This window comes from Arvicola amphibius, chromosome 12, assembly GCF_903992535.2.
Source record: "Arvicola amphibius chromosome 12, mArvAmp1.2, whole genome shotgun sequence".
In the NCBI taxonomy this organism is placed as follows: domain Eukaryota; kingdom Metazoa; phylum Chordata; class Mammalia; order Rodentia; family Cricetidae; genus Arvicola; species Arvicola amphibius.
This window is the reverse complement of record NC_052058.2, coordinates 110,272,809-110,300,722: the sequence shown is the minus strand read 5'-3', so window position 1 is coordinate 110,300,722 and position 27,914 is coordinate 110,272,809. Positions and strand designations below refer to the sequence as shown.

At 38.3% G+C, this 27,914-nt stretch overlaps 1 protein-coding gene across 2 annotated transcripts in view; it reads left to right on the top strand.

Annotated features, from left to right (window-relative positions):
- Positions 1–20,681, top strand: part of Vps4b (vacuolar protein sorting 4 homolog B) — a 34,426-nt gene extending 13,745 nt beyond the window's left edge. For both annotated transcript variants that reach the window (XM_038349423.2, XM_038349424.2), the window contains 9 exons: positions 228–384; positions 3,737–3,804; positions 6,479–6,598; positions 8,668–8,824; positions 9,227–9,375; positions 10,508–10,589; positions 15,295–15,514; positions 17,667–17,807; positions 19,247–20,681. In XM_038349423.2, coding sequence (XP_038205351.1) covers positions 228–384; positions 3,737–3,804; positions 6,479–6,598; positions 8,668–8,824; positions 9,227–9,375; positions 10,508–10,589; positions 15,295–15,514; positions 17,667–17,807; positions 19,247–19,348 — 1,196 coding nt within the window. In that variant the 3' untranslated portion in view covers positions 19,349–20,681. The remainder of the gene's footprint in view (positions 1–227; positions 385–3,736; positions 3,805–6,478; positions 6,599–8,667; positions 8,825–9,226; positions 9,376–10,507; positions 10,590–15,294; positions 15,515–17,666; positions 17,808–19,246) is intronic.
- Positions 20,682–27,914: the final 7,233 nt, after the last annotated feature.

The window sequence follows — 27,914 nt, the reverse complement described above, 5'->3', positions numbered from 1 at the left end:
ACAGACCATCAACACATAGGAAACTAGACAACAGAAAGCAGAGCTAGATCCTAAAACTTTAAAGTCCCCCCTCCCCCCAGTGACACAGTTCCTCTAAATGTTCCATAACCTTCCTAGGCAGAACCATCCACTGGGGTCCAAGTGTTTGGATATCTGAGCCTGTGGGGAACATTTCATATTGAAACCACAACAAATGCTAATGAAATAGTTTCTCATTCCCTTCGCAGATGAAGCACAAGGTGATAAAGCCAAGCAGAGTATCAGGGCCAAGTGTACCGAATATCTTGATAGAGCAGAAAAACTGAAGGAATATCTGAAGAAAAAAGAGAAGAAACCACAGAAGCCTGTGAAAGAGGAACAGTCAAGTCCAGTTGATGAGAAGGGGTATGTATTCTCAAGTGTTAGGTTTTATATCTTGTAACCTTTTATTTGTTTCATGGGTTTCTTTGACTAAGCCAGGTATTTTTCAACCATGAGTCATAGGCCAGAGGGAGCTTCTTGTCTATTTCAGTCATTAAGTTTTATTGAGACAGCCTTGCACATCTGTTTATATACCGTCATCTCAGGCAGCTCTTGTACTGTAACAGCAGAGTTGAGTGGTTATAGTAGGAATTGTATGGCCACAAAACCTGAAGTAGTACATCAAGCCTTTCAAAGACCAAAGTTTGCCAGTCTGTGCTTACTGCTTTTTATACCTCCCTGACTGTTTTTGAGTAACTGAGAAAATACTGTGGGCATGGCACTAATACACCCCTGTCAGTTCAAGTGATCTATGAATTAAGTCTGACCCTCTGGACAAAATGAACACAAATTCCAATAATGTCATTAATTTTTATTCATGCAAAGTTTTTAAATGTGGATTTGCACTATGTCATTGTGAAGAAGGCAACAGCACAGTGTTTAAAACTGAGCTCCAGTTTTTCAATGTCTTCCTAGATGCATGAGGTATCACAAATATAAAGAACATTTACTGTACTTTAGTGCATGCATTCCCAGCTCTCCTCAGCAGGGAGTACATACTCTAACTTGATTTGTTTTCAGTGGTTCTATGAATGAGTACCAATTTGGTTCTAGATGACATACTAGAAAAATGGCATTCTGGGTTGATGTGGCCGACTGGCTTTGAAGCACTGAGAATCTGGTGAGCTCTGGAGCCTATGATGCCCACAATTTATGTTCTGCAGGGTACAGGTTTCTTGGATGATGCCCAAGTTCATGAGGGAATGAGGGATGGAACCCAGTAGGCAGTGCTCCCCTCCCATGTTTGCTCATGTTTGCCTCTTTACTAGGCATTGCCAAATTTAAGAATAAAATTTACAGTTGACTACCTTAACCTGTGTGGCAGAGTTTGAAGATATGATAAGCTCAGAGTATTATGTTCCTTGTTAAGACATGGTTAGGAAACAGTTTCTGTGGCAACACCAAGAGCAGTTTATGCTATGAAATAGTACAGTAGTTCCCGACACGAAGCGCACAATTCATCATGAGCATGTATCTCACAGATTTCTGCCAGCCAGGGACTTTGATTGTCCCTGTCTACTGGGACACATGCTGTGTTAGTGAGGACTCTGTAATCACCTGCTTTGCAATGGCTGCCTGACAAGGGAGAGCCAGTCTTTCTTCCCTGCTAAATTACAAGTAGCAGGACTCACTTTAGCTGATTATATTCTAAAAGGGATTACCTTACTGAATTTTGAGGTCAGAAAGTAAACCTTGAGTTTAGATAGGTGGAGTAGACAGAACAGGAAAAAGGAAGTGAGGTAGATGGCTCAGACAATTGCCACGCCTCTCCTAAGTTAGTCAGACTGCCGTGCCTCTCCTGAAGGAGAGAGATGCCAAATGCGATGAAGCCAGCTGCCAGGTCAGAAGTGCTGAATATTTCCCGGTAAGACACTGCTCATGGTGTTACACAGATTATTAGATGTGGGTTAGTCAAGTTGTGAGTAAGAGGCTGGAAATAATGGGCCAGGCAGTATTTAAAAGAATACAATTTGTGTGTTGTTATTTTGGGGTATAAGCTAGCCGGTAGCTGGAAGCCGGGCAGTGGGAAGCCGGCCCGCAGCCCATCACTACACTTGAGTTCACATCATTAAGAAAACTACCCAGGATACCATATGGGGACATAGAATGAATTCATCCCTGTGTGATTTTATATTTAAGTAGAGATCTTATTGCTGCCACCTCCTCCATCAAATATTCCTAGGGCTCAGAAATACACAGCAAGACCTCTGCCTCAGTTTCCACAGGGCAAACCAGTGGTCTTCCCTGAAGATATGTTCTTCATGTAAGCAGCCTTCACCTTGGAGGATTTCAAGTCTGGTGAGAATAAAGGCTGTCTGCAAGGGAACCTACGAAACACAGTTGGTTTTCAGTGGTTTTTACAGCACGAGAATCTTGAATAGGAGACTGGGATGTCAGACTCAGCTCATGGAGTTTCTTCATCCCTAACCCTCCCATTCTACAGATAACCAAGGCTTTCCCACCCTATCAAGTTTTTTTAAATCCTCTTTGTATCTCTGTCTTTTTTGTTTGTTTGATTGATTGTTTTATTTTTGAGACAGGGTTTCTCTGTAGCTTTGGAGACTGTCCTGGAACTAGCTCTTGTAGACCAGGCTGGCCTCGAACTCACAGAGATTCAACTTTTCTTCTCTGTGTCACTTTATCACTCAACATTGTATCAGGAACATTTTTCCATTAATTGTTTTTACAACATTGTTTTCAAAGGCTGTAGCGTATTCTGTCATAGGGCTCATCTCTATAACTGAACATAAATTCTTTTTTTCTCAGTGTACTGTAGATGTAACTGCCCTTGTAGTGAAATTTTAAAATTATCTCCTCAATATAAATCCCTAGATATGAAATAGTGCTGTTCTAGTTTGTTTCTCTGTTGCTGTGCCAAATACCACGAGCTAAAGCAATATGGGGGAAAAGGGTTTTTAATGTAGGTAAAGGGTATAGTCTGCCACCAAGAGAAGCACGAGCTTGAAACAGACTAATGGAGGGATGCTGATGACTGATGACTGATGGGGGATGTTGTCCCTCGCTTGCTCAGCCGTCTGTCTTGTATAGCCCAAGCTCACCCACCCACAGAGGCACTGCCTATAGTGGGCTGGGCCCTCCTACATCAGTTAGTAGGAGTCAAGGTCGCCATACACATGTGCCCACAGTCCAGTATGATGGAGTGGAGGCAATTCCTCAGGGAGATTCCTTCCTAGGTAGTCTAGGTTTGTGATAAGTTGGCAAAAACTAACCAGCACGAGTGGGTTGGCCCTTTTTCTTGACATTCAGAAAATATTCATCAGGAAGCTTTATCTGTTGGGGGACCTCAGGCTAAGGGTTATAGTGTAGATGATTGTGTGTTGTACCTTTTCTTCCTAGCATCAAGTCTTGTTATATTTGGTTCTGACATTTTTTCTATAGTTGCTCGTAACTTTCCAAACCCTTCCTTGAATAGTGTGGACATACAACCTGCAGGTACATACATGCATGGGTGTGTTGTGAGGATGGAAGTGTATCTGACTTCATCCTGGTTTTGTCCATTTCCAGTGCATAGTTCCCTATTATCTGCCTGCTTCCTGTTTTAATATATTCTTAAAAGCATCATTTGAAACGCTTAGAGTAATGTTTAATGTCAGTGTCTTTTCTTGCTTAAACTCTCCAGGTTATCTTTTCTTCACTGTTGCATTGTTTATTAGCAGTGAGTGATCTTGTGCATGTATTCAATTCTTTTCATCAGGAATGAAAGTGATGGAGAAGCAGAGTCTGATGACCCTGAGAAAAAGAAACTACAGAATCAACTTCAAGGTTACTGTGGATTTCATTCTTAAATTTACTTATTGAAAAGACTCATGGATTGTCTGCTTGAATTGCTTAGTTTCCCTTTATTTCATTGAGTTTCAAAAAATGGCTTTGGTTGCTCATGGATCACATACTGGCTTGGTTCCAGGCTAGGGTTTACTTTCAAGGCTTTCTAATCTTGTGTTGTTTTTAACGGAGTTTTAAAAAAAATGGTTTGTTTATCTACCTTTAAAAGTTGCTTTTTCATTCGTTTTCCCTTGTAAAGTAAGTAGGAATGACACTGTTAATACACCGCAAGGCCCAAGGGCCTGAACGATTAGGAACTACATTGATTCTGCTGCCATGGCTGCACTTGATGTGTGCTCCATTTTCTCCCTGTTCTTCACTTCCACTTTCCAGTGTTGGCAGATATGCTTTTCTCTTTTATCTGCTACACATGGCAAGGCTCTTTGATTCTGCTGTCCTGGAGTACATTGGCATAATGGCATGTCCGCTATTACAGATCTCAGTTCCACTCTGAGGTCTGCCACTTAAAAGCATTCAGATTTTGGGCAAGTTTCCCAATCTCTCAGAATCTGAGTCTCCATCTTGAAACTGGTCATTTCTTTCAGGGAAAGAAAAGCAAGATAATGCAAAAAGATCTTAATAAATTCTAGAGGTTTGATTAATGGTAACTCAGCAAATCTAAAATGGCATCTACTTAATAGTTGGTTTCTTTAACTGCTGAGATATGATTGCATTTTTGTATGTTAACTAATGGCTTTTTAAATACAAGGCTCAGTCATTAGTAGTATGTATTTTTACCTTTGAGTCTTACCTAACAAAATATTTAACAAAAAAATTCCCATTTTGTAGGCTCAGTTTGGTTACTGGATAGTGAAAGTGTGTGTGTGTGTGTGTGTGTGTGTGTGTGTGTGTGTGTGTGTGTAAATGCATGTTCCTTTGTGTTAGAACTCATAACATGTTGGGAAGGGTGTGTGTATGTGTGTATTTGTAGAAGCGAGTGATTGTTGTGTTCTTGAGCATTCTCTGCCTTGTGTGTTGAGGCAGAGTCTCAGCTGAACCCAGAACTCACTGATTCAGCTAGTCTAGTTGGCCAGCTTGTTTCAGAGATCCTCTCTATCCCCCACATGAAGGAATCAAGTTCAGGCACACATGCACGTGGATGCTAGGAATTTTAGCTTCAGTTCTCAACACTTGTTTGGCAAGCCCTTAACCAACTGAAATGTTCCAGCTCTCATGGTGTTAGATTAAATGAAAATCTTATGTTAGCCAGATGATATACATGGAGAAAGAGAACTTACCTTCATTTAATGAATGAAGCCCTATCATGTGGTGTAGATTTTTTTTTTTTGATGTTACTGATGTTAGTGGAACCTATATAATGCACATTGACTTTCTTGTATCACACTGAACTATTATGAAGCAAAATTTACTTTTTTTCAATTTTAGCCTAGTAATTAAAGATTTTTGTACTTTAGAAAAGTTACTAAGTATAGGCTTAAACTCGTAGGTAGTAATTTCTAACAATAAGAAATTGGGTTTAAAAGTATTTCATGATTAGTGATTCATGTATATGAAGGTGTCTGTTCTGTTTGAACAACTATCTGCCATCGTTTGTGTATATTCGTGTGTGTGTATGTGTGTGTGTGTGTAGGCCAGAGGTTGACCTCAAGTGCCATCCTAGATCATTCTTCCATTCTTCCTTAGTTTTTGCAACAAGCTCTGTTATTAAACCTGGAGCTCATCTGCTGAGCTTGACTGGTGGGCAGTGAACCCCATGGATCTTCTGTGTCTGCACTACACATCCCCAGAGCTGGAGTTACAGACATGGGTGCTGGGGACATGGTGTGGACTTGGATGACTGAGCCATTCCCCAGCAGAGTGGCTACTTCTCATCTTCTTAGACTGTTTAGTGATTTAAAGTAAAGCAGTTCCTGTGTACTAGAAAGTTGAAAAGCTTTAGATAAAATAGCTAGAGGTTTCTTCAAATAATTACAGGATATTTTTCTTGGACTCTTACTGTAACAGTTTCTATAGTTTTTTAATGCACTACTCTGAGAAACTAAAGCACTCCTTTAAGTAACTTTGTTAATCACTTTTTTTTAAATGGTCCTGTTTAAAAGCCAGATAGACAGTTTTGCAAATCTCAAGAAATTGCAGGTCTAATTTAAGGGTATGCTTGTCTTTTCCATTATCTCTTTCTCTCTCGTCTCCATTCCTTCTGTCTTTCCTCTTATTTTGTCTCCTGTCTTTCTATTTTTAGCTAAAATCACTGAAGCATATTCTCTCTGGTATTCTAACGGAGAGTGTTAACAAGAGAAATAGTAAGCTAGCCCACTGGATGAGTCCTTTGATGGTCAAGAGCTAGCACACAGCTCTCATACTCAGTGTCACTTGATCCATGTGCTAACCTGTCTGTGTGGTTTGGCCAGGTAGTTCTATTTTCATTTCAGTAATAGGGGAGCAGAAATTTAGGCATTGAGTCCTGTCCATAGCTGCCTAGCAAACTACCTAAGTTCTTGCCTCCTGGTGATTTCTAACAATTTCTTCATGACACTACTTCACAAAGAGTCATAGTACTGAAAACATTGACGTTTACAGTGTACTTTTTAAATGTTGCTTTCTAACTTTGCTGCACTAGTCTTTCTCAATTTAAAGATGACCCATTATTTTGTAGGTGCCATTGTTATAGAGCGACCAAATGTCAAATGGAGTGATGTTGCTGGTCTTGAAGGAGCCAAAGAAGCACTTAAAGAGGCTGTGATTCTGCCTATTAAATTTCCTCATCTATTTACAGGTGAAATGGCTTCTAACAGTTTTATTTCAAACATATTAGTGATTAAGGTAGAGCATTGTGAATTCATGTCTCCAATATGTGAATTATCTTGAATTGACATTTAGATGTAGTAAACTATTTTTATGAAGATGTTCCTTTCCGTGTCTATATTTCAGGTATACATTGCAGAATAATCTAATTGTCAGCCAGTGGGGCTTATGACAAATCATTGGAATACTACAAACTCAATACAATATATATATATATATATATATATATATATATATATATATATATATATCCATATTAATAAATGTACATCTACATGATAGCTTACTGAAAGCTGTCCACATCTATTATAAGGATCAGAAAGCAAACTATAAAAACATAGACTGTGATTCCACATTAAGTAAATGTGTTGGCTTTAAAATGCTAGTACTAGGGAATATATATATCTTCTGAGTTTTATCTGAATTTGTACAGTAGTCACCTGTTAGTTTTAAAGTATTTCTATTTTTTAAAATGAGGACTTAAGAGTTACGTAACTGCCTGGGATGATGCACATCCTCTAGGAACAGAGAAGGCACTTCTTATGCTGTGCAGACAGCTTTGCTGACCACAACACCTGGAGCTAGCCCAGCAGCTCCAGGTCCAGCATAAGTGATCTTCTGCTGTGCAGGACGGTTTTACTTTTTTTTTTTTTTTTTTTTTTTTTTGTGGCTAATTGTCATGTCTGTGATGTGACTATACCCACAGTCTAACACACAGAGGTTTTTCACTTTGAAAACAAGCTGCTTTGTATAGAGAACACATTGTGATGTTGGCTGCAAACTGAGCAGGTGCAAACAGTAATGTCACAGAAAGGAGACAGAGCAAAGAATCTGTGGGCTGCATCTCACCTCCTTAATTTCAGGGCATTGCTTACATCCAGTCTCAAGGGTATAAAACAGATTCTATAAAAGTTAGCACTGAAATGCTGTGAAGGTTCAGAAATCTGGTTGAACTCTGGGTGTGACATACATACAGTTCATACACAGATTTTGCCTATATTTGAACTTCAAATTTTCTCATTTACTTTTACTTGATTATAATTATTTTTAAAACTACTTACTGTTTACTATGAGTGAAAAAAATATCATCTATCTAACATACATTTAAAAGGTAATCACTTAAATAAAAAGCATATACTACCTAATACTATTTCCTGTCCTTCCAGTGTTCTGTGTACCAAGTGCCTCACTCAGGGCACCACTGCCCTACAGGTGTGTGCATTTAAAAGTGTAAAGCCTTTCATAATCAAAATGGTATTATTTAGTTTTTCAATCAGTCATTTAGGGATGGTTCTGCTGCAGACAGGAGGTGCCCATCTCAGCTTGTATGTGGATTCTTTTAAAATTCATATTATATAATTCTATGTAGCCTGCTATATTTTAGACAGTACTGTAATTTCTGATTAGCAAAATTAAGGCACAGTAAATTAATCCCCTACTCCTTGTTTCATTTAAGTAGAAGTAGGATTTACAATGATACCTTCTTACATCATTGCCCAATTATTGAAGCCGCTGATTGTCACACTAGCCTATGTTCTAGTAAATCAGGAATTCCTTAGAACTCATAAGTCCTCCAGACTGAGTGTAGCATATTGTCATCCTCCATAGGTGACAGGTATTTAGAAGCAAGGCTTTACAGCTGCCCCTGCTCTGTGGTTGTGATTCTCCTGCATTAGTCTAGTGTTGAACAGGATCTTTAACTGAACTTTCTGTCCCCAGGGAGCAGAGATCCTTTTCTCTCTCTGTGTCATGCATAGTGGTTTCCATACTTCGGTTGAACAGATGAATGAAGAAGTAAATGAACTTCCTATTAGGAAGTCAGTGTTTTTGTAAATGTGTTTTTGATTGATGTCTATAAAAGGCAGGTCATATACACTTAAGACATACCTTAGACTGATCAGGTTTAAACTATCTTCTTAATGTTACTGATAGCTTTCAAGTGAAGACCTTTTATAATATTCTTCAGTGTGGACACTGTCTGCAGTAACTGAAATGAATAGTCTTGAAATTATCATGTTATTTTTCTAATACAACATATAGGAAAGAGGACACCTTGGAGAGGAATCCTATTATTTGGACCACCAGGAACAGGGAAATCCTATTTAGCCAAAGCTGTTGCAACGGAAGCAAACAACTCAACATTTTTCTCAATATCTTCCTCTGACCTTGTTTCTAAGTGGTTAGGGGAAAGTGAAAAGTAAGTGGTGCATTGAAAGTTTTTACTTTGGTTTCTGGTGTCAGTCACTCTGTCAGTCTGCATTAATAGGTTCCACATACCACTGCTAAATACTCAGGGAAGGAGTATAATGTAGGCGTTCATTTCTCTGTCAAGCTCAGTACCTAGCTGGGAATTTATTTTGTAGGAAAAAAGCTAGCATGTATGTTTATGTACTTGTAAATTTGTGTGCATGCACGTGTGCATATATCTGTGTGTATATAATTCAGTGAATTATTTAGTATCTGGTTGTAATTTGTGTTTTATCCCTGCAATGTGATTAGGCCTTTAGTCTTTGTGGTTCTTATAATATTGGTATATTGCCTTGTTGTGGTCCTTTTGTATTCTTTAGAAACTACAAGCTTTATTTACTCTTATTTTTAGACTGGTTAAAAACTTATTCCAGCTTGCCAGAGAGAATAAGCCTTCCATTATCTTCATTGATGAGATTGATTCTCTGTGCGGTTCGAGAAGTGAAAATGAAAGTGAAGCTGCACGGAGAATTAAGACCGAATTCCTGGTTCAGATGCAAGGTAGGGTTACTGGTTTCTAAGGTAGCTTCTGATGGTTGTTTAACCACTAGCGGAAGTGAATTTAAGCAGAATTTCTCTAAAATACTGTTATTGCCCTTCTTATTTTTGTTTTGAGACAGTCTCTCAGTATGTAGCCGTGGCTGGCCTTTTAACTCCTGACATAGACCAAACTAGCCTCTTAGATAACCGTGCTTGCCTCTGCCTCCCAAGCACTGAGAGTGAAGCTATGCACCACCACTCCCTGCATGAATGTATCACTTTTGTAATTATCTTGCAGGATTTACAGTTTTATTAGTAAAGAGAGTATATCTCTACTCATGTACCAGGAGCTTCATGAAAGAATATTTTGAAAAGAATATTAATAGTATTTGCCCATAATCTAGAAGATTTGCTTTTTTGTTCAATGGTTGGTACTTGAGTGGTGTGGTTCTTGATTAGTTGTAGTGTTTGTAAAGATGAAGATGAAGTACTTCGGTGTTACATAAAGCACTGGATTTCTTTGTTTGTTTGTTTATTTATTTATTATGTATACAATATTCTGTCTGTCTGTATGCCTGCATGCCAGAAGAGGGCATCAGACCCCATTACAGATGGTTGTGAGCTACCATGTGGTTGCTGGGAATTGAACTCAGGACCTTTGGGAGATCAGGCAGTGCTCTTACCCTCTGAGCCATCTCTCCAGCCCCAAAGCACTGGATTTCTTAATGGAACATAAATATGTCATGGAAAGTAGATTAAAAACATTTGATTGTGTGCATGCTTGTACACAGTGGAATTTTTTAGATGCAGAGAATAAAATTGTATCATTTACATAACAATGGCTATAACTTAAGCAAACTAAGTCTCAGGAAGACTATCATATTTTCTCATATGTGTAGTTACTAGATTTTATGAGAAATGTAAACTTATATGTATCTATATGCTGTGAAAGTAGAAGAAACTGCCTCAGGGAACAAAGGGAGCTAATGGGAAGGGGAGAGATAGAACATTGGGAGAGTATACTCCAAATTCCTCCCATACATCTATGAAAATGTCCTTATATAGCAGTATTATGTGTAGTGAATATACACCAGAGACTTTTAAAACAGAAAGTATCAAATGATTATTTAAAATGTTACCTGTTTTAATGCAGGAGTTGGTGTGGACAATGATGGCATTTTAGTTCTGGGAGCTACAAACATACCCTGGGTTCTGGATTCTGCAATTAGGCGGAGGTATGATAATAGAATCAAGATCTTATTTCTATTATCTGAACGATAATAGCACTTTCCTTTATAGGAATTTATTCTAATAACTTTTAAAAAATATTTTACTTTTGAATCTTTTTTATTAGTTAATCCTAGCCCTCTTTCTCCCCTTGTGTTGGGGATGAGGAATGGCCTTGACTTTTTTTTTTTTTTTTTTTTTGCTGGCTATAATGAAGATAAGCACTCTGTATACTGGAGTCTTCCGCTTTGGAAAGTACATTGCTTAGTTTCTATGCTTAACTTTAGTTTTGATTAAATTTTGGAGGAATGATGCTTCAAAATTGACAAAACAGTTCTGTATCTCAGTGAAAATTTTTCATATAAAGTTCTGCAAAACGATTTCCTTTTTTTTCCAAACAAAGTATTTTATTGATTATTTGAGAACTTCACATAATGTACTCCAATCTCACTCACTTCCCAGTTCTTACTTTTTATTTTTATTTTTTGGTTTTTTGAGACAGGGTTTTTGCTTTAGTTTTAGAGCCTGTCCTGGAGCTAGCTCTTGTGGACCAGGCTGGCCTCGAACTCACAGAGATCTGCCTGCCTCTGCCCCCTGAGTGCTGGGATTAAAGGCGTGTGCCACTACCACCCGGCCCACTTCCCAGTTCTTAAGAGGTCCCAGCCTTTGTGACCCCACCCCATCTTCCATAATAAACAAATCCAATTTCAATTTTTGTTGTCCATAGTCACTGGAGCAATTGGCAAACCCCTTAAAGAAAACTGGATCATAATCCCTTTTATTATTTTTCAAGTAACAATCCTAGCTGTCCTGGAACTCACTTTGTAGACCAGGCTGACTTTGAACTCACAGAGATCCCTTGCCTCTGCCTCCTAAATGCTGGGATTAAAGGTGTGTGCCACCACCACCCTGCTCCTTATCCCTATTTTTAAGAGTTCTCTTCTATGGAATCTTGTCTAGGCTGTTACTTTTAGGGGTAGGGGTTTTCATAGAAGCCTTCTATGTCTAATTTTCTTAATGGTGAAAATTAATTTCATTAATTTTCTTAATGCAGTCATCGATATCACTGCACAAGGTGCTCCCTTGCCCTTTACAGTAAGTGGGAGCAAGAATCAGAAATCATGTTGATGTCTGTAGTGCATGTTACCACCTAAGGCCATGTTGATGTCCGTGGGCCTGGCCTGCCTCTGGGGACCATATTGGTGTCCATAGGAAAATGATTTGTTGCTGTTACTCATTATTCTGTAGGTGAGGCTAGCCTCCACTCACAGCAGCCCTTCTACTTCAGCCTTGTAGGTGCTAAGTTCACAGGCATGAGCTACCATGCTTGGCTAGGAAGACAGGGGTTAGTGGAAAACAAACAAGGTTTGTCTCTTACTGAGTGAAGTGGCAGTCATCTGCAATCCTAGCACTTAGAAAAGGGCAGGAGAACTAAAAACTTAAGGTTATCTTCAGCTATGTAGCAAGTTTCAGGCCAGTTTAGACTATATAAACCCTGTTAAAAACAACAACCAAAGATTTTCTGTCATTTTTTTAAGGTGAAATTGAAACCAGCTCTAGAAACAGTATATAGAGTCTTCACAGCTCTGTAGCTTCCTGTAGCATGCTTTAATTGGTGATAAAAAAAAGAGCACATGCGTGTGTGCCACTGTGTCACCTTCATGTGTTGATTTAACAGCACACTAAATTAGCATCCAGTACCACCAGAGGACCTGTGTTAGGCAGGTTTAGAAAGTGGCCTAATTCCAAAAACAAGCCTATGTCAAGGTAAGACAAACTTTTTAAAACATTGTCACAGTGAGTCTGCAAAAAATTGTCCTCTCTGCATCTAAATGCCTGAATTTTATGAAGACAAGTGTCTTAGTTAGACTTTTTTGTTGCTGTGAAGAGACATCATGACTACAGCAACTCTAATTTTATTTTATACATTTTTCATTGATATTTATTGAGCTGTACATTTTTCCCTGCTCCCCTCCCTGCATCTCCCCTTCAACCCTCCCTGAAGGTCTCCATGCTCGCAGTTTATTCAGGAGATCTTGTCTTTTTCACTTCCCATGTACATTAGATCTATGTAAGTCTCTCTTATTGTCTGTATTGTTGTCTAAGTTCTCTGGGATTGTGATTTGTAGGCTGGCTTTCTTTGCTTTATGTTTAAAAACCACTTATGAGTGAGTACATGTGATAATTGTCTTTCTGTGTCTGGGTTACCTCACTCAGAATTATGTTTTCTAGCTCCATCCATTTTCCTGCAAAATTCAAGATGTCGTTATTTTTTCTGCTATGTAGTATTTCATTGTGTAAATGTACCATATTTTCCTTATCCATTCTTCGGTCGAGGGCCATTTATGTTGTCTCCAGGTTCTGGCTATGACAAACAATGCTGCTATGAACATAGTTGAGCACATGTCCTTGTGGCATGATTGAGCATCCTTTGAATCTATACCCAAAAGTGGTATTGCTGGGTCTTGAGGAAGGTTGTTTCCTAATTTTCTGAGAAATCACCACACTGACATCCAAAGGGGTTGTACCAGCTTGCATTCCCACCAGCAATGCAGAAGTGTTCCCTTTTCCCCACAACCTCTCCAGCATAAGTTGTCATCAGTGTTTTTGATCTTGGCCATTCTTACAGGTGGAATCTCAGAGTTGTTTTGATTTGCATTTCTCTGATGACTTAAGGATGTTGAACATTTGCTTAAGTGTCTTTCAGCCATTTTAGATTTCTCTGTTGAGAGTTCTCTGTTTAGGTCTGAACTCCATTTTTTTTTTTTTATTGGATTATGTGATCTTTTGGTGTCCAATTTCTTGAGTTCTTTGTATATTCTGGAGATCAGACCTCTGTCTGATGTGGGGTTAGTGAAGATCTTTTCCCATTCTGTAGGCTGTTTTGTCTTGTTGACCGTGTCCTTTGCTTTACAGAAGCTTTTCAGTTTCAGGAGGTCCCATTTATCAATTGTTTCTCTCAGTGTCTGTGCTGCTGGGGTTATATTTAGGAAGTGGTTCCCTGTGCCAATGTATTCAAGTGTACTTCCCACTTTCTCTAAGGTTCTGTGTGGCTGGCTTTATGTTGAGGTCTTTGATTCATTTGGACTTGAGTTTTGGGCATGGTGATAGATATGGATGTATTTTCATTCTTCTACATGTTGATATCCAGTTATGTCAGCACCATTTGTTAAATATGCTTTCTTTTTTCCATTTGATATTTTTTGCTTCTTTATCAAAGATCAGGTGTTCGAAGACGTCTGGATTGATATCCGGGTCTTCTATTTGGCTCCATTGGTTTTCCTGTCTGTTCTTATGCCTTATTGAGGGAGCTCGCTTACAGTTCATAGGTTCAGTCCATTGTTATCATGGAGGGACATGGCAGTGTGCGGACAGACATGGTGCTAGAGAAATAGCTGAGAGTCCTACATCTTGTAGGCCACACGTAGTGGTCTGTGACAGTGGGTGGATATGTGAAACTTCAAAGGCTGCCTCCGCAGTGACACACTTCCTCCAACGAGGCCATACCTAATAATGCCACTCCCTTATGGGGACCATATTCTTTCAAGCCACCACAACAAGTAAAATTATTAACAAACTACTTATAATGCATAGTACAGGATTATTCAGAATGAACTCATAGTGAAAAGAGCATTTTGTGTAATGTTTATGTAATTACATTTATATAATGTAATGTTTAGCCTTAAGATTTTAAGTAGTTTTGCTATTTTGAACTTAGAGAATTATGGTAATCCTTGTTTTATATTATGAATCATCACTCTGTTCATCACAAGTTCAGAGTACAGATCTGTAAGACCTGCCTTTATGCCATAAATTCCATATGCAAACATTATGGTAATCCTTATTTTATACTATGAATGATTAGTCTGTTCATCACAAGTTCAGAGTACAGATCTGCCTTTATGCCATAAATCCCAGGTGCACACACAGCCAGAAATGATCCAAAAGTTGCATGTGAAAGATTAAACCAGTCAAAACTTGTTTCCTGATTATTTTGTTTCTAATTTTAGTTTTTGGTATATCATAGTCTCCCCTGACGTGTGTATATACATGTGTGTATATATGTACTTGCACTTAAATACATGGGTATTTCAGCCAAGCACTAGGTCAAGCTCTTGGAGTTCATTTGAAGAGAAGGAGGAGGGTTTATATGAGCAAAGAGAGATCAAAATTGTGATGGGGAAACCCACCACAGAGACAGCTGACCTGAGCTTGTGGGAGCTCACAGACTCTGGACTGACCTCGGCCCTCTGCATCTGAGTGACCGTTTTGTAGCTTGGTGTTCTGTGGGGCCCTACAGTGGGACCAGGACCTGTCCCTGACACATGAGCTGGCTCTTTGAAACCTATTCCCTGTAGTGGTATGCCTTGGCCAGCCTTGATACAAGGGAGAGGAACTTGGTCCTGCCTCAACTTGATCTGCCATGCGTTGTGTACTCCCATGGGAGGCCTTGGAGACAAAGGAGGAATGGATGGGAGGATAGAAGGGAGGTGGGGGGAGGGGATGGGACAGTGAAGAGAAGAGAAACTGGCTGGTATGAAAAATAAATAATTAATTTTGAAAAGCTTATGGGTGTTTAACTCTGGTGTGGTTTGCCCTAACTAGGTACAATTGAGAATATCTAACTAAATGTCTGTGGTTTTTCTAAATATGCAAATTTTACATTGAAATTAAGCATATATATTTAATGTCACTTGTATAATTTCTTTTAAGATTTGAGAAACGTATTTATATTCCTTTGCCTGAAGCACATGCCCGTGCAGCCATGTTTAAATTGCACTTGGGCAGCACTCAGAACAGCCTCACAGAAGCAGACTTCCAAGAACTTGGGAGGAAGACAGATGGCTATTCAGGAGCGGATATAAGTATCATTGTTCGGGATGCTCTTATGCAGCCTGTTAGAAAAGTTCAGTCAGCCACTCACTTCAAAAAGGTGAGCGACTTTGGTCTACCCTGTCATGTGCTTTGAAAATGAATCTCCCAAAGGAGTTGGAATGGCTTCAGTGTTGTATGATAATGTAATAAGATAAGTAGGTTTATATAATACATATATTTCTGATGCATTGAAAATAATTCCTCGCTCGGCGTGGCAGCCTACACACCTTTAATCCCAGCATTTGGGAGGCAGACAGAGTTCAAGGCCAGCCTGGTCTACAAAGTAAGTTCCAGTACAGCCAGGGCTACACAGAAGCCCTGTTTCAAAAGACCAGAGTGTGTGTTTCCCCAGTGAGTATTATTCATGGTCCTAAAGTACTGTGTTTTTTTTAGAGAGTGATTTGAGGCATTTCTAGGTCTTTCAGATGGTTTAGAATCTGCTTTTGGGGTAGCCAGAGCAATCTGGAGGAGAATCTGGTATATTTGCACCATACCAGATCGTAAATATATAAAAACAGACAAAACTCCTGATCTCATGCAGCTGGGAAGGAAAAATAAACATAAATACAAATAAACTACGTGTGAATGTGTTCACACCAAGCTGAAAAGATGTACTTTATACCTACACCAATCCTGAAATAAAGTTAGTCATCATGAAATAAATTTGATACAAATGTTTTGCCATCTGAATATTTGTATGCAACTTTGCTGCAAAGGTACTTTTTCTAGAAATTGCTAAAACCTTGTTTTAACTGTGTTATGTTTCATGAAATGACAGAGATTATTAAGCACTTTATTTTTGTCCTAGTTGACTTTCTGTTGATGTGATAAAACTGTAACTAAAAGCAGTCCGGTTGGGAAGGGTGTATTCCTTATGGTTCTGAGTGTAGTCCAGAGTGTGGTGAGAAGAAGTCAGAAATTGAAACAGAGGTCATGGAAGAGTGTTGCTTCCTGGCACTCTCTTACATATACCAGGACCACCTGCCCAGAGGTGATACAATCCACTAGGTCCTCCCACACAAATCATTAATCAAGAAAATGATTGTTAGACTTCTTATAAGCCTGTCTGATAAAAGGTTTTTCTCAATTCTTCCCAAATGATTCTACCTTGGGTCAAGTTGACAAAAAAACTACCCAGTGTAGCTCCTACATGTTGTCTTACTTTGTATTGCTGTGAACAGACACCATGTCCAAGACCAAGGCAGTTTATAGCAGAAAGCATTTATTTAACAGAGGGCTTGCTCACAATTTCAGAGGGTGAGTCCATGACCATCATGGCAGGGAGCATGGCAGCAGACAGGCGGGATGGTGCTGGGGCAGTAGCTGAGAGCTTGACATTTTAACAGCAAATTGTAAGCAGAGAGAGACAAACTGGGCTAGTCATGTGCTTTTGAATCCCAGTGACACACCTCCTAATATTCCCTAATCCTTTCTAAACTGTCTGCCTTCTGGGAACTACATACTGAAATGCATAACATTGTGTGGGACGATCCCATTGAAACCACCACACATGAAGTCTTTTTTTTTTTTTTTTTTTTTAAGTTTTTGTTTAAAGACATAGATACGGAATAATTTTAAAGTTAAATAGTCCTGCAAAATGTCAGGTTTTTCAGCCATGGAAAAGAACAATTTAGGGAAATTTTGTAATATGTTTGTTTTGATCTATAAGGCGACTACTATTTAATAAGCATTAGATGAAAAGAAGAAAGCGGGGGTGGAGAGATGGCTCAGGGGTTAAGAGCATTGCCTGCTCTTCCAAAGGTCCTGAGTTCAATTCCCAGCAACCACATGGTGGCTCACAACCATCTGTAATGAGGTCTAGTGCCCTTTTCTGGCCTTCAGGCATACACACAGACAGAATATTGTATACATAATAAATAAATAATAATTTAAAAAAAGAAAAGAAGAAAGGGTAGCCAAAAGTAACCGCTTCTCTTTCAGAACTTCTTTTTAATCCCAATAATTGCATAAATTATTGTATGAAATATCAAGCTATAGAAATGCATCAAGAAAAATTGTAAGTCAATCAAAATCTAAAAAATTTTAAATCAACTTAATGATAACATCTTTTCCTTATATATTCTATTTTTCCTGGAGAAAACATTTTAATACAACATAAAAATTAATGTATTTTTAGCTTTTCAGATAATGACCAAACTCTTAATTCTTATTTCATTTATTCAGATAAATTCATGTTACTGTGATTACAGGTTCGTGGACCCTCAAGAGCTGACCCTAACTGCATTGTAAATGACCTGCTGACCCCCTGCTCTCCAGGAGACCCCGGGGCTGTGGAGATGACATGGATGGATGTCCCTGGAGATAAACTCTTAGAGCCAGTTGTTTCCATGGTAGGACATTTTAAATCTTCATACGCTAATTTGTCAAAGAATAGTTTATTTCTGTAACACCAGCTAGAGATTTTTATCAGGTTCATGTATGCAATACTTAAAGAATTATTAATTTTGCTTAGATATAAAAGTAATAAAGTTGTGAGACTTGTGTTAATTGAAAAGACTATATTTTGAAAGCAAAATTTTCTGACTTTATAAGTCATCCACAAAATTCTCATATATATTGAGTAAAATACTGTTAGAACTTAAATAAAATTTGAGTTTTGCCCCTGAATCTTACATGTTTAAAAATCCCCAAAAATATCAACTCTTTTATGATACTATTCATAAATAGTATTTTTTTTTTCTTAAGGCTGCATAGACAGTTTAAGTAATGCAGCTCTTAAATATTTCTGCAGAAAACATTGAACCTTTTTCTTAAATACTGTATAAGACTTTTAAAAGATTTTGGATTTTATGTATGTTTATACTGTGGGAATAAAAGTAACTCACTGGGGTGCTGGAAAAGTCTGTTTGGTTGCTGATGGACACTCAGTTTTAAACTTCTGCTTAAGCTGCCAGTTCAGAGTGTTGGTGTTAGGTTTCCCAGGAGCATTTAGAAAAGAAGCTCTGAATGGCTCCGTAGACAGACACCAGGCATGGGTGTATGTGTATGCCTGTGTCTCATTGCTGCTCATCTGATTATTCAGAAATCTCTTTTGTTGCAGTCCTTGATACATTAGATTATTTTTTAAGTTTTTGTGGTATGTCCTGCTTTGAAGAATTCACAGTAACTTAGAGTGTTTTCTTATTTCATTTGTCATTCAATTTTACAGGAACTATTTATTTTTAATGACTTTCTGATATTAGCATATTTTCAGTTTCACTATTAGTTTTAACTTAAAAAATTCTCATTACTCTAAAGCATTGCTTCATTTAAGTAAAACCAAATGACTTCCATAATACATAAATGTGTTTTTGTAGTAAAAAGGAGTGTGGTTAAGTAAGTACAATTCAAAAGGAATATAGTGATGTTACTATAAATGCAGATTTCAGTTTTCATTGGAAGGATTAAAATAATGTAGAGGATTTTCTGTTATTGGAAAGCTAATAGACTTTCAGAATGTACTGCTTCACTTACAAATTTCCACAGAGATCATAATAAATTATTAAAATTTTTTGCAATTACCATTTTCCTTCGGAGTTACACTTGATGGGAAGCAACCTCTTGTTGAAGGACTGAGATCATAGCCGGGCTGTGAAAGGTGTTGGTCCCCAAGCTGCCAGGACTGTGCTTGTAGTTGGTAATGAGCATCAGGAAGGCCACAGGAAGAGTAAGGAAGGGATTTATTTGCTCTTAGGAATTTGACGCTGCAGACTTTCCTATTCAACTGAAAACTAGTAATTAATAACTAACAACACAGTCCATTATTAATGCTCTCCTTTTCTCTTAACAGTGGGACATGCTGCGGTCTCTGTCCAGCACGAAACCTACCGTCAATGAGCATGACTTGTTGAAATTAAAGAAGTTTACAGAGGATTTCGGTCAGGAAGGCTAGTTCAAGGCAGCAACAACATGTTTACTCTACACTTCCTCTTTTCTAGGTATTTGCCTTTCTTGGATGACATTCAGGTTATTTCCAGTAAAGCTCTTTCACACAGGAAAACATTTATCTCCCTTCAGTGTTTCTTTAGGCTTGTGTTGTACTTTTTCCTACACTACCTGTTAAATTCTCCAGTTAACAAACATTGTAAGGAAGCGAGCAATAGCATGAAAAACAGCAGAGAACTAAACAGTGAGGAGAGCCTCGAACTTGGCTTGATGGGTGGCATTTAGGATTTTTAAGAGCACTCTTTCAAAGAGCAATGTCTTTCCTTCCTTCCTTCCTTTTTTCTTTTTTTTTCCTTAAGGAAATTGAAATAGGGCTAATGCTAATGATAAGTATCTTGAAAAAAATCTTTAAGCATTCTTATCAAGGTAAAGTTATTGCTTTATTAAAAATTAAAAACGGTAGATCTTTACTCTCAGGGATGGGTGGTAAAGCACAGAGCACTGTGATGAATTTGGGGGTTGTGCCTCAGCCAGTGCTCCTGTTGACCTTGTAATGGGTTGAGTCTTCCTGTGTAGATAAAGTGATTCCTCTCCAGGCCACAGGCTTTTCTATCCACATGACACCTTTCACTGTGCACTCAGAGACTTTCTAAGCTAGTCATCACCTTCACCTTGAAGCAGAAAGTTGTCTACTTCAATGTCTTTTTGTAGCCAAGATTGACCAAAAGACGTGGCAAAGAAGTATACTTTTTTGGAATTGTTATGAAATATTGTAATGGGAACCTTTAATAATAAGAAAATGGCTTCCCTTTGGACTTTAGGATGTTTCCTGTGTATAACGCGTGTGTGTGCGTGTGTGTGTGTGTGTACATATATATATATATATAATTTTTTAATATAGGAAAGCGAAAATCTTGTCTTTGACTTTTAAGTTCAGGGAGCAGTTTGTCCTAACTATACAAACATTATCAGTGTGGTATTTCATGAAACTTTAGCGATAAACTGATGTCTCATTAAACATAGCATCATGTTATTTTAATGTCTTCAAATATATGATCTGAGTGTATGTGTCACATACTTGTGTACCAACTCTAAGTTGTGCCTTGGACATTTGCATTGACTACATGCAAACAATTACTAGGTTAACTAGAATTGCTATGCAGTTCAACCTTGCAAGTGCTACACAGTAATTGCATTTTAAAGTATATTTGCACATTTTACATGCTATACTATATGATTGCCTTTAGGTTTTCTGTACAGATTTTTTTTTTGTTGATATTTGATGAAAATCCTAGGCCTGAGATATACTGTTCTTATGTGAAGTAAATTGCTATAACCTACTTTTGGCTACCTTGTGTTTTCTTTATTTTGGGGGCCTTCTACGTAGGAGACAATCTCTAAATTATTAAAAAGAATAAATTTATTAAAATAAATACATACATATCTTTTTGGATAATAAGAATTTATAATTACTAATGAGTATATGGAAGAATCAAGAGTGGACATGCGTACTTACAATCCCATGAGTTTAAAGTCAGCCTGGGCTGCATAGCAAGACCTTATCTTTAAAAGAAAATTAAAATATGCTCTTCAGCAACTACTGTATGAGAGCTGCAATATATTTTGGCAGAACAACACAATTCTTTCCAAATGAATTGGTTTGTGTTGTGTCTTAGTATTAGTAGTCTGTTGGTATGAAGAGACACTCTGACTATGGCAACTCTTACAAAGGAAAACATTTAATTGGGACTTGCTTGCAGTTTCAGAAGTTTAGGCCATTGTCATGGTGGGGAGCATGGCTGCATGTTGGTTGATGTGATAGAGAAGTAGCTGAAAGTTCTACATCAGAATCTGTAGGCATCGGGGAAAGAGAAAGCCACTGGATGTGGCTTAGGGTTTTGAGAACCTGAACGCCCACTCTCAGTGATACACTTCTGCTAGCAAAGCCACACCAACTAACCTTCTCAAGTAGTGTTACATCCTGATGACTAAGCATTCAAACATGTGAGCATTTAAGGGCCATTCTTATTCAAATCACCACATGTAGTTTATGGATAAATAATCTATAAATTGTCATGGTCAGTCTCTGAGTGATAAGAATTAATATAAATTTATTTAAAAACTCAAAAGTAAGTTTTTTGTGAATCCAAAGTTCAAATTCGAATTCTCTACAAATTCAAATATATCACAAGGTGTTATATACAGTAGTGTTGCTAAGCAGACACTTTAACTGCACTTTACTTTTTATAGGCAGGATCTCACTGTGCAGCCCTGGCTGACTTGAAACTCACTCTGTAGACCATGCTGCCTCAAACTCAGAGATCCACCGTCTTCTGCTTCCCATGTGCTAAAAGGCTCAGCCCCTGGCACTGAATTTTTGTATATTCTTTAAGACCTCTGTGTTGCTGTGACTTGGGGTTATTGTTTATTCCTAAATCTATTTTTGGGGGATAGATTTATTGTGGATCTAATTATCTTTACACTTCTGGAATGGTTGGATTTGCTTCATAAACCATTTTCCTATTTCTGTATCTGTTTCAATGTGTGGGGGGCACGCGTGGACATCAGGATGCCTTTGTGGAGTCGCTTCTCTCCCTCCACTTATTTTAGGTTCGAATTGCCGGGCTTGCCTGGCAAATGCTTCTGTGCACTGAGCTATCTTGCCAGCCCTTCATGTGTTCTTTGTCTAGGAAAGCAAAAGGCCTTGTGTGTACCTGCTCTGCTCCAGGTTCTTCACCATTATCTATTTTTAGGTAGACATCTAAGCAAATGTGACCCTGTGGCTGCTCATCTTTGAGCTGCACACCACATGATCAGCAGTGTTTTGCCCAAGTCTGAGAAGTCAGAGACACTGTGTAATATGCCAACAGAGAATTGACTTCTGAGTTCACTCTGCTGGCAGGACGCCAAGATGAATGCAGCTCACACTGAAAGCACCCTTTGCCACACTGCACCAGGGACCAGGCATTGGCATAAGTTTCTTTGGGTTGAACTAAGGTTTGGAAAGAGTAGGGCTCTGTATATTTTGAGATGAGATCTCATTTCATTACCCAATTTCAAGTGATTCTTCCATTTTACCTCCTAGGTACTAGAATGATGTGGGATAGCCTTCTATAAATGTATTGCTTTTATTGGATAGTGAATAAAGTGTTTTGGCCAGTGGCTTAGCACAGTAAAGCCAGGCAGGAAATCAGAACAGAGATATAGAAAGAGTAGGTGGAGTCAAGGAGACACCATATAGCTGCCGGAGGAGAGAGAAGCCAGAACAGAACCTTACCCGGTAAGCCACAGCCTTTGGGCAGTACACAGAATAATATAAATGGGTTAATTTAAGATGTAAGATTTAGTTACTAAGAAGCCTGAGCTAACAGACCAAACAGTATTGTAATTAATACCGTTTCTGTGTGATTATTCAGGTCTGGGCAGCCAGGAAATGAAAGAACAGTCTCTGCTTACAAAATGGTACCCATACATTTGGGGCTAAGCCACGTGGCCAGCCGCACACTTCAGGTCCAGGTGCTTGTATGCCCACTCCGGGTTAGGAGGAAAGTAGCTAAGAGCACACCTGGTGCTTAGCACCCTCACCCAGGCAATGCTGCACAGTAACTTCCCAGAGTTGAGGGGTGGTGAGCATAGCTCCCACCTAGCAGTCCCAGAACTGGCAGTAAACGTTCCTTGCCATATTGAAAAGACCAGAGAGGTGGAGTGAGCCTCCAGGGCTTACCACAACCACACTGCTTACAATTTTAAAATGCTTCTTGTCAGAAAAGGGTTTCAGGTGCACAATAAGACAGATTAAGGCATAAAAGACCTTAAAACACAGTGTGTTTTAAAATGTACATAGGCTTCGGAGAGAGGAAAGAGCATGGACAGTTATAAAAAGAAGCCTTTAAAGAGACAGTAAAAGTAATATAGAAGAGTACAGTCATAGATTAAAGAAGAAAAGAAAAATAAGCCACATAAAGCTGGAAAATAACAGTCTGGATTATGCATATTATTCTGTTTTCTTTGAATTATTTGACAATAGTGAGACTTTGTTTCTGGAACTGCTAAGTTAGGTCAATATAAAGTTATCTGACTTCAGAATTTGGTTCTAAGGATATTTGTTTTGGAAAAGAAGTTCTGCTTTTGTTTCCACAGATGAGAACCTGTGGATTCCTTCAGGCTAATTGGTTTGAATGAAACAAGAACCCCAAAAGTTCTCCATGAACCCTAAAAAACAAAAAAGCAGGGAGCAGTTTGGAGAAAACTACACCCAAATTCCCAAAATGATTGTTAATAAATATTTGTTTTCATTCAAAAGGGGTTGGGTATAAATTGTTAAAGGTCACAGTCAATCTCTTTTAAAAAAAAATAAGGGAGATAAGATACAGAAATGAATACTTTGCATTGGTGTGAATCTTGGTCTGTTAACAAATTTAAGGTCCGTTTGTTACATGTATTTCTGTTCTTGTTTAATGGTAACTATGGTTAGATGGCCTCATTAAAAAATTGTAATGTATAATTAAGAATTACAGATTAATAGGTAGTCAGTTATAATAGTCAAACTTGCAGTCATGTTACGCTTTTTAGATATATAGAGATATTATTTTAGTTTAATCTTCTACACTTTAATGACCTATGGAATATGGCATTTAAATGTTTTAAGAACTTAAAAGTGAGACATTTCTGCTTCTGGCAGCACCAATTAGTTCAGAGAGGTTGATGGGCATTGAAGAAAATTTGTTATGGAATTTGCCTTCAATGTGACAAGGTCCTAGCCATTTGGGCAACAAACCACTCTTGCCTGGTATGGTGTATGAACTGGACTACAGGACCTACAGAAAAAAATGACTACTGAGCATTCCAAAAGACAGAATGGTCCTTCAGGGTTTTTGCTTCACAGAAGAAACTGCCATTACATTCTGTAGGATACAGAAGAAAATGACTGACAAACTGCCAAGACAGGCAAAACAGCCTTCAAATTTCCTGCTTCATGAAGAAGTCTGCCAGATACTATGGGGCCTATAGGCTGAAGATGGATTGCCCCAACGTTACAGAAGAACTTTTGGTCCAGGGCAGCAAAAGGTCTCTGCCAATTCTAAATTTTTGGAAGTTGCTTACAATGTACTTCCTGTTTATTTAGGTAGTATTATATCTTTGGGGTCTTTGAAGAGTTGAAGACAGTAGCTATGATTTTCCTTAGTTATGATAAAGATAATTCTTGTGAAACTTTAATCTCAAAAAGTAAAAGTAGATGATAGTATGTTTTCTTATTTTTTGCCCGATACAAGTAGACTATTGTAATTATAATACTTACTTGATACCTATTTTGTTATATGTAATTTTACTGTGTTAAAGTAAAACCTTGCTTTTTATTTAGACAGAAAGGAGGACCTGATATGGGATGTCCTGTAAATGTGTGCTCTTAGGGATAATGAATAAAGCTGTTTCAGCAAGGCCTTAGCAGAGTAAGCCAGGTGGAAATCAAAACAGAGATATGAAAGAGTGGTGTGTAGTGGAGTAAAGGAGATGCCATGTAGCTGCCAAAGGAGAAAAAGACGCCAGAACCAGGGGTAACTGCAGCCTCTTGTCAATACACAAATGAATAGAAACTGGGTTAATTTCAGATGTAAGAGTTAATGAAGCCTGACCTAATAGGCCAGTGTTATAATTAATAAAGTTTCTGTGTGATTATCATGTCTGGGCTCTGGGAAACAGAAGAACAGTCTCTGCTTACACTAGAACTGTAGGCACATTGTATCAAGTGCAAGCGTATAATGCATGCTTTCATTGCAGGAGATTTAATTTGTTTTATAATACCAAGTAAAATATGTGAATTCAAAAGTAGACAATAGAATGTTTATTTGAAATGTATAGAAAATATAAAATGTAGAACATACACCCGGTCTGATAACTCTAGAGCCTAATAGTATTACACACTTGTTCACTGGAGGGAGAAGCTAACAGTACTAAGTTTAGTATAGAAATATAAAGGAATAGGAATTCCTCTTTTATATATCTTTCAAGAACTTTAATCAGAAAGAATGACATTGAGACTTAAGTTTAGTCATAGAAATATAAAGGAATAGGAATTCCTCTTTTATATATCTTTCAAGAACTTTAATCAGAAAGAATGACATTGAGAGCTGAGGATAGGAGTTAGTTCCAAACTCTGAGATATAACTGAAAGGTTTTTTTTTTTTGTTGGTGGTGGTGGTGGTTTTTTTTTTTTTTTTTTGACAGAAAAGCAGAATCACAAAGTTAGTTATCAGACAAATGTCCCTTACACAGGTTTTGTCCATCCAAACTGCCTTCTTAGTCTGAGGCAGGCTCTGACCTCCACTTTGAGATCCCAATGGAGAGATCCTGTTTAACTTTATCCATATCCATGATTAGCAGGTGCTATCATTCCAGTCCTTCACTTTGAACATCTGGGACAAGTCATTGAAAATAGGATTGCATTTTGGTGGTGGCACACACCTTTAATCCCAGCATTCAGGAAGCAGAAGCAAGTGGATCTCTGAGTTATGCCAAGCTGGTCTACAAAGAGTTCCAGAAGTCATGGTCCTAGAACAACAGGATGTAAAAGAGGTGGGGGCCATTTTATTGAAAGTGAATAAATTTTAGGACCAAAGCATAGAGTTGAACCTAAAGACTCTGTACAAGAGCTTATATGGCCAAGTCTGAAGGCTAAGCATGGAAAAGGCTAAGGAAACAGCATGTTGGGTAGAAAGAAGAAAGGAGACCCATCTAATGCATTCATGGTCTACATAATGGCATTGCGATATTTCTATAAACAGCATACCAGATATCTTCAGACATCCATCTTAGAAGTGGTGGTACACACCGGAAACCCACAAACTTCGGCAGAGGCAGGAAGATGGTGTTCTAGACCAGCCTGGGTTAGAAGAAAGAACATGTATGTACAAATATACCACAGAGAGTAGGAAGGAGGGGGGGAGTGAGAAAGAAAAAGGAACACAAATGTGAAAACTTCATCACCAACTGGGCACCAAGTGTTCAAATACTTTAGCCTATGAGGCACTTTCTTACTCAGACCACAACATATGCTTAATTTTTTGTTAATTTCCGGAAAGCCCGCTTCCTCCTACCTCAAGGCCTTTGTACATATGATCCTACATAGTTCCTTCTGCTGCCACCTTCTCTATCTCCTATGTTAGTCCAACTAAATAGAACCTGTGCATTGTGAATATGAGTGTGGGTACCAGCAAGCTCAAACTTATAAAGCAAGCCAACAGACTAGAAACCTGTGGGAGTTGAGTCTGGAATCTTAAAGGCAAACACTAAAAAGTAAAGTGGAATGTTTATGTTGTACTCTTAAGAAGAATTCAAATTCCTTCTTTGGTTAGGTAAAAGGATATCTCAGTCTTCGCTCCTAAGGCCGTCAGTTTATTAAGGACTAACTACACACTACAGAGAGCAATCTATTTTATTTGAATGAGTCTTTTGGTTTTAATACTAAAAATAGATTTTAAAAATCTTTTATGGGAATGTCTAGATTGTTTTTTGATCCAACTGGGCTTCATAGATTAAACAAATACACATGTAAAACTGCCACCACGCCTCTTCACATTTCCCCACCTCTATGCATGTGGGAGCCCACAGAGGTGGATCTGTTCCACCTTGACTAAAGGTCAGAGAGCTCAGACCTATTCCTGCTCCTTTCAAGGCTGTATGACTGGAGCTTTGACCTAAGGTGTGGCTACTAACAGGATGCTTTGACCTAGGGTGTGGTTACTTAATGTTTGGGGTATTTATTCCTTATACCATGGTAAAGAAGTCTTTTACCTTCCTCCATTTTGGACTGGGGTCTATAAAGGCTATGAGAAATAAATGTGAGGCTAATCTCAGTATTTACCAGAGGCCCTCCTGACTCTTAAAAAGAGAGAGAGAGAGAGAGAGAGAGAGAGAGAGAGAGAGAGAGAGAGAGAGAGAGAGAGAGAGAGAGAGAGAGAGAGAGAGAGAGAGAGAGACAGAGAGAGAGAGACAGAGAGAGACAGAGAGAGACAGAGAGAGAGTTAGTTCCAGGACAGCCATGGCTGTTGCACAGGTGGGGGGGAAATAAGAAAAATAAGATTGTGGTTGACAATAGTACTTAATAGGAAACTGGTTAATTGCCAGTTTTCATGTGGAATGAAGTGCTCAGCGAGGGGACATTGAGAAGCTTCTTGGTAGCTGCAATAGAATCAAAATCAAAACTTTTTTAAGAGCAGCTGGTGGCAGTTAAGACAAGGATAGAACCCCTTGTAAATGTGTTAAACATTTCTTATAGTCACACTACTAAAATAATCTAGATAAACTCAGTATTTGATCTTGCAGGTTTTCAGAGTGTGTTAGTTGTATATATGTTAAAGGAGGAAAAAGTCAGTAGCAAAAGAACAAGATCCATAAATATTTGGATATATGTATTTGTAACATTTAGAAGAATCTGAGTAATTGCAAATATCAGGAAGATGTAGAAATTGATCATATTGGTGGTCAATCAGGAAGAGGAGTTTCAAATTTCAAATGTAGGGGCACAGAGTTGACTCAGTGGTTGAGATCACTTGCTGTTCTTGCAAAGAAGTGGA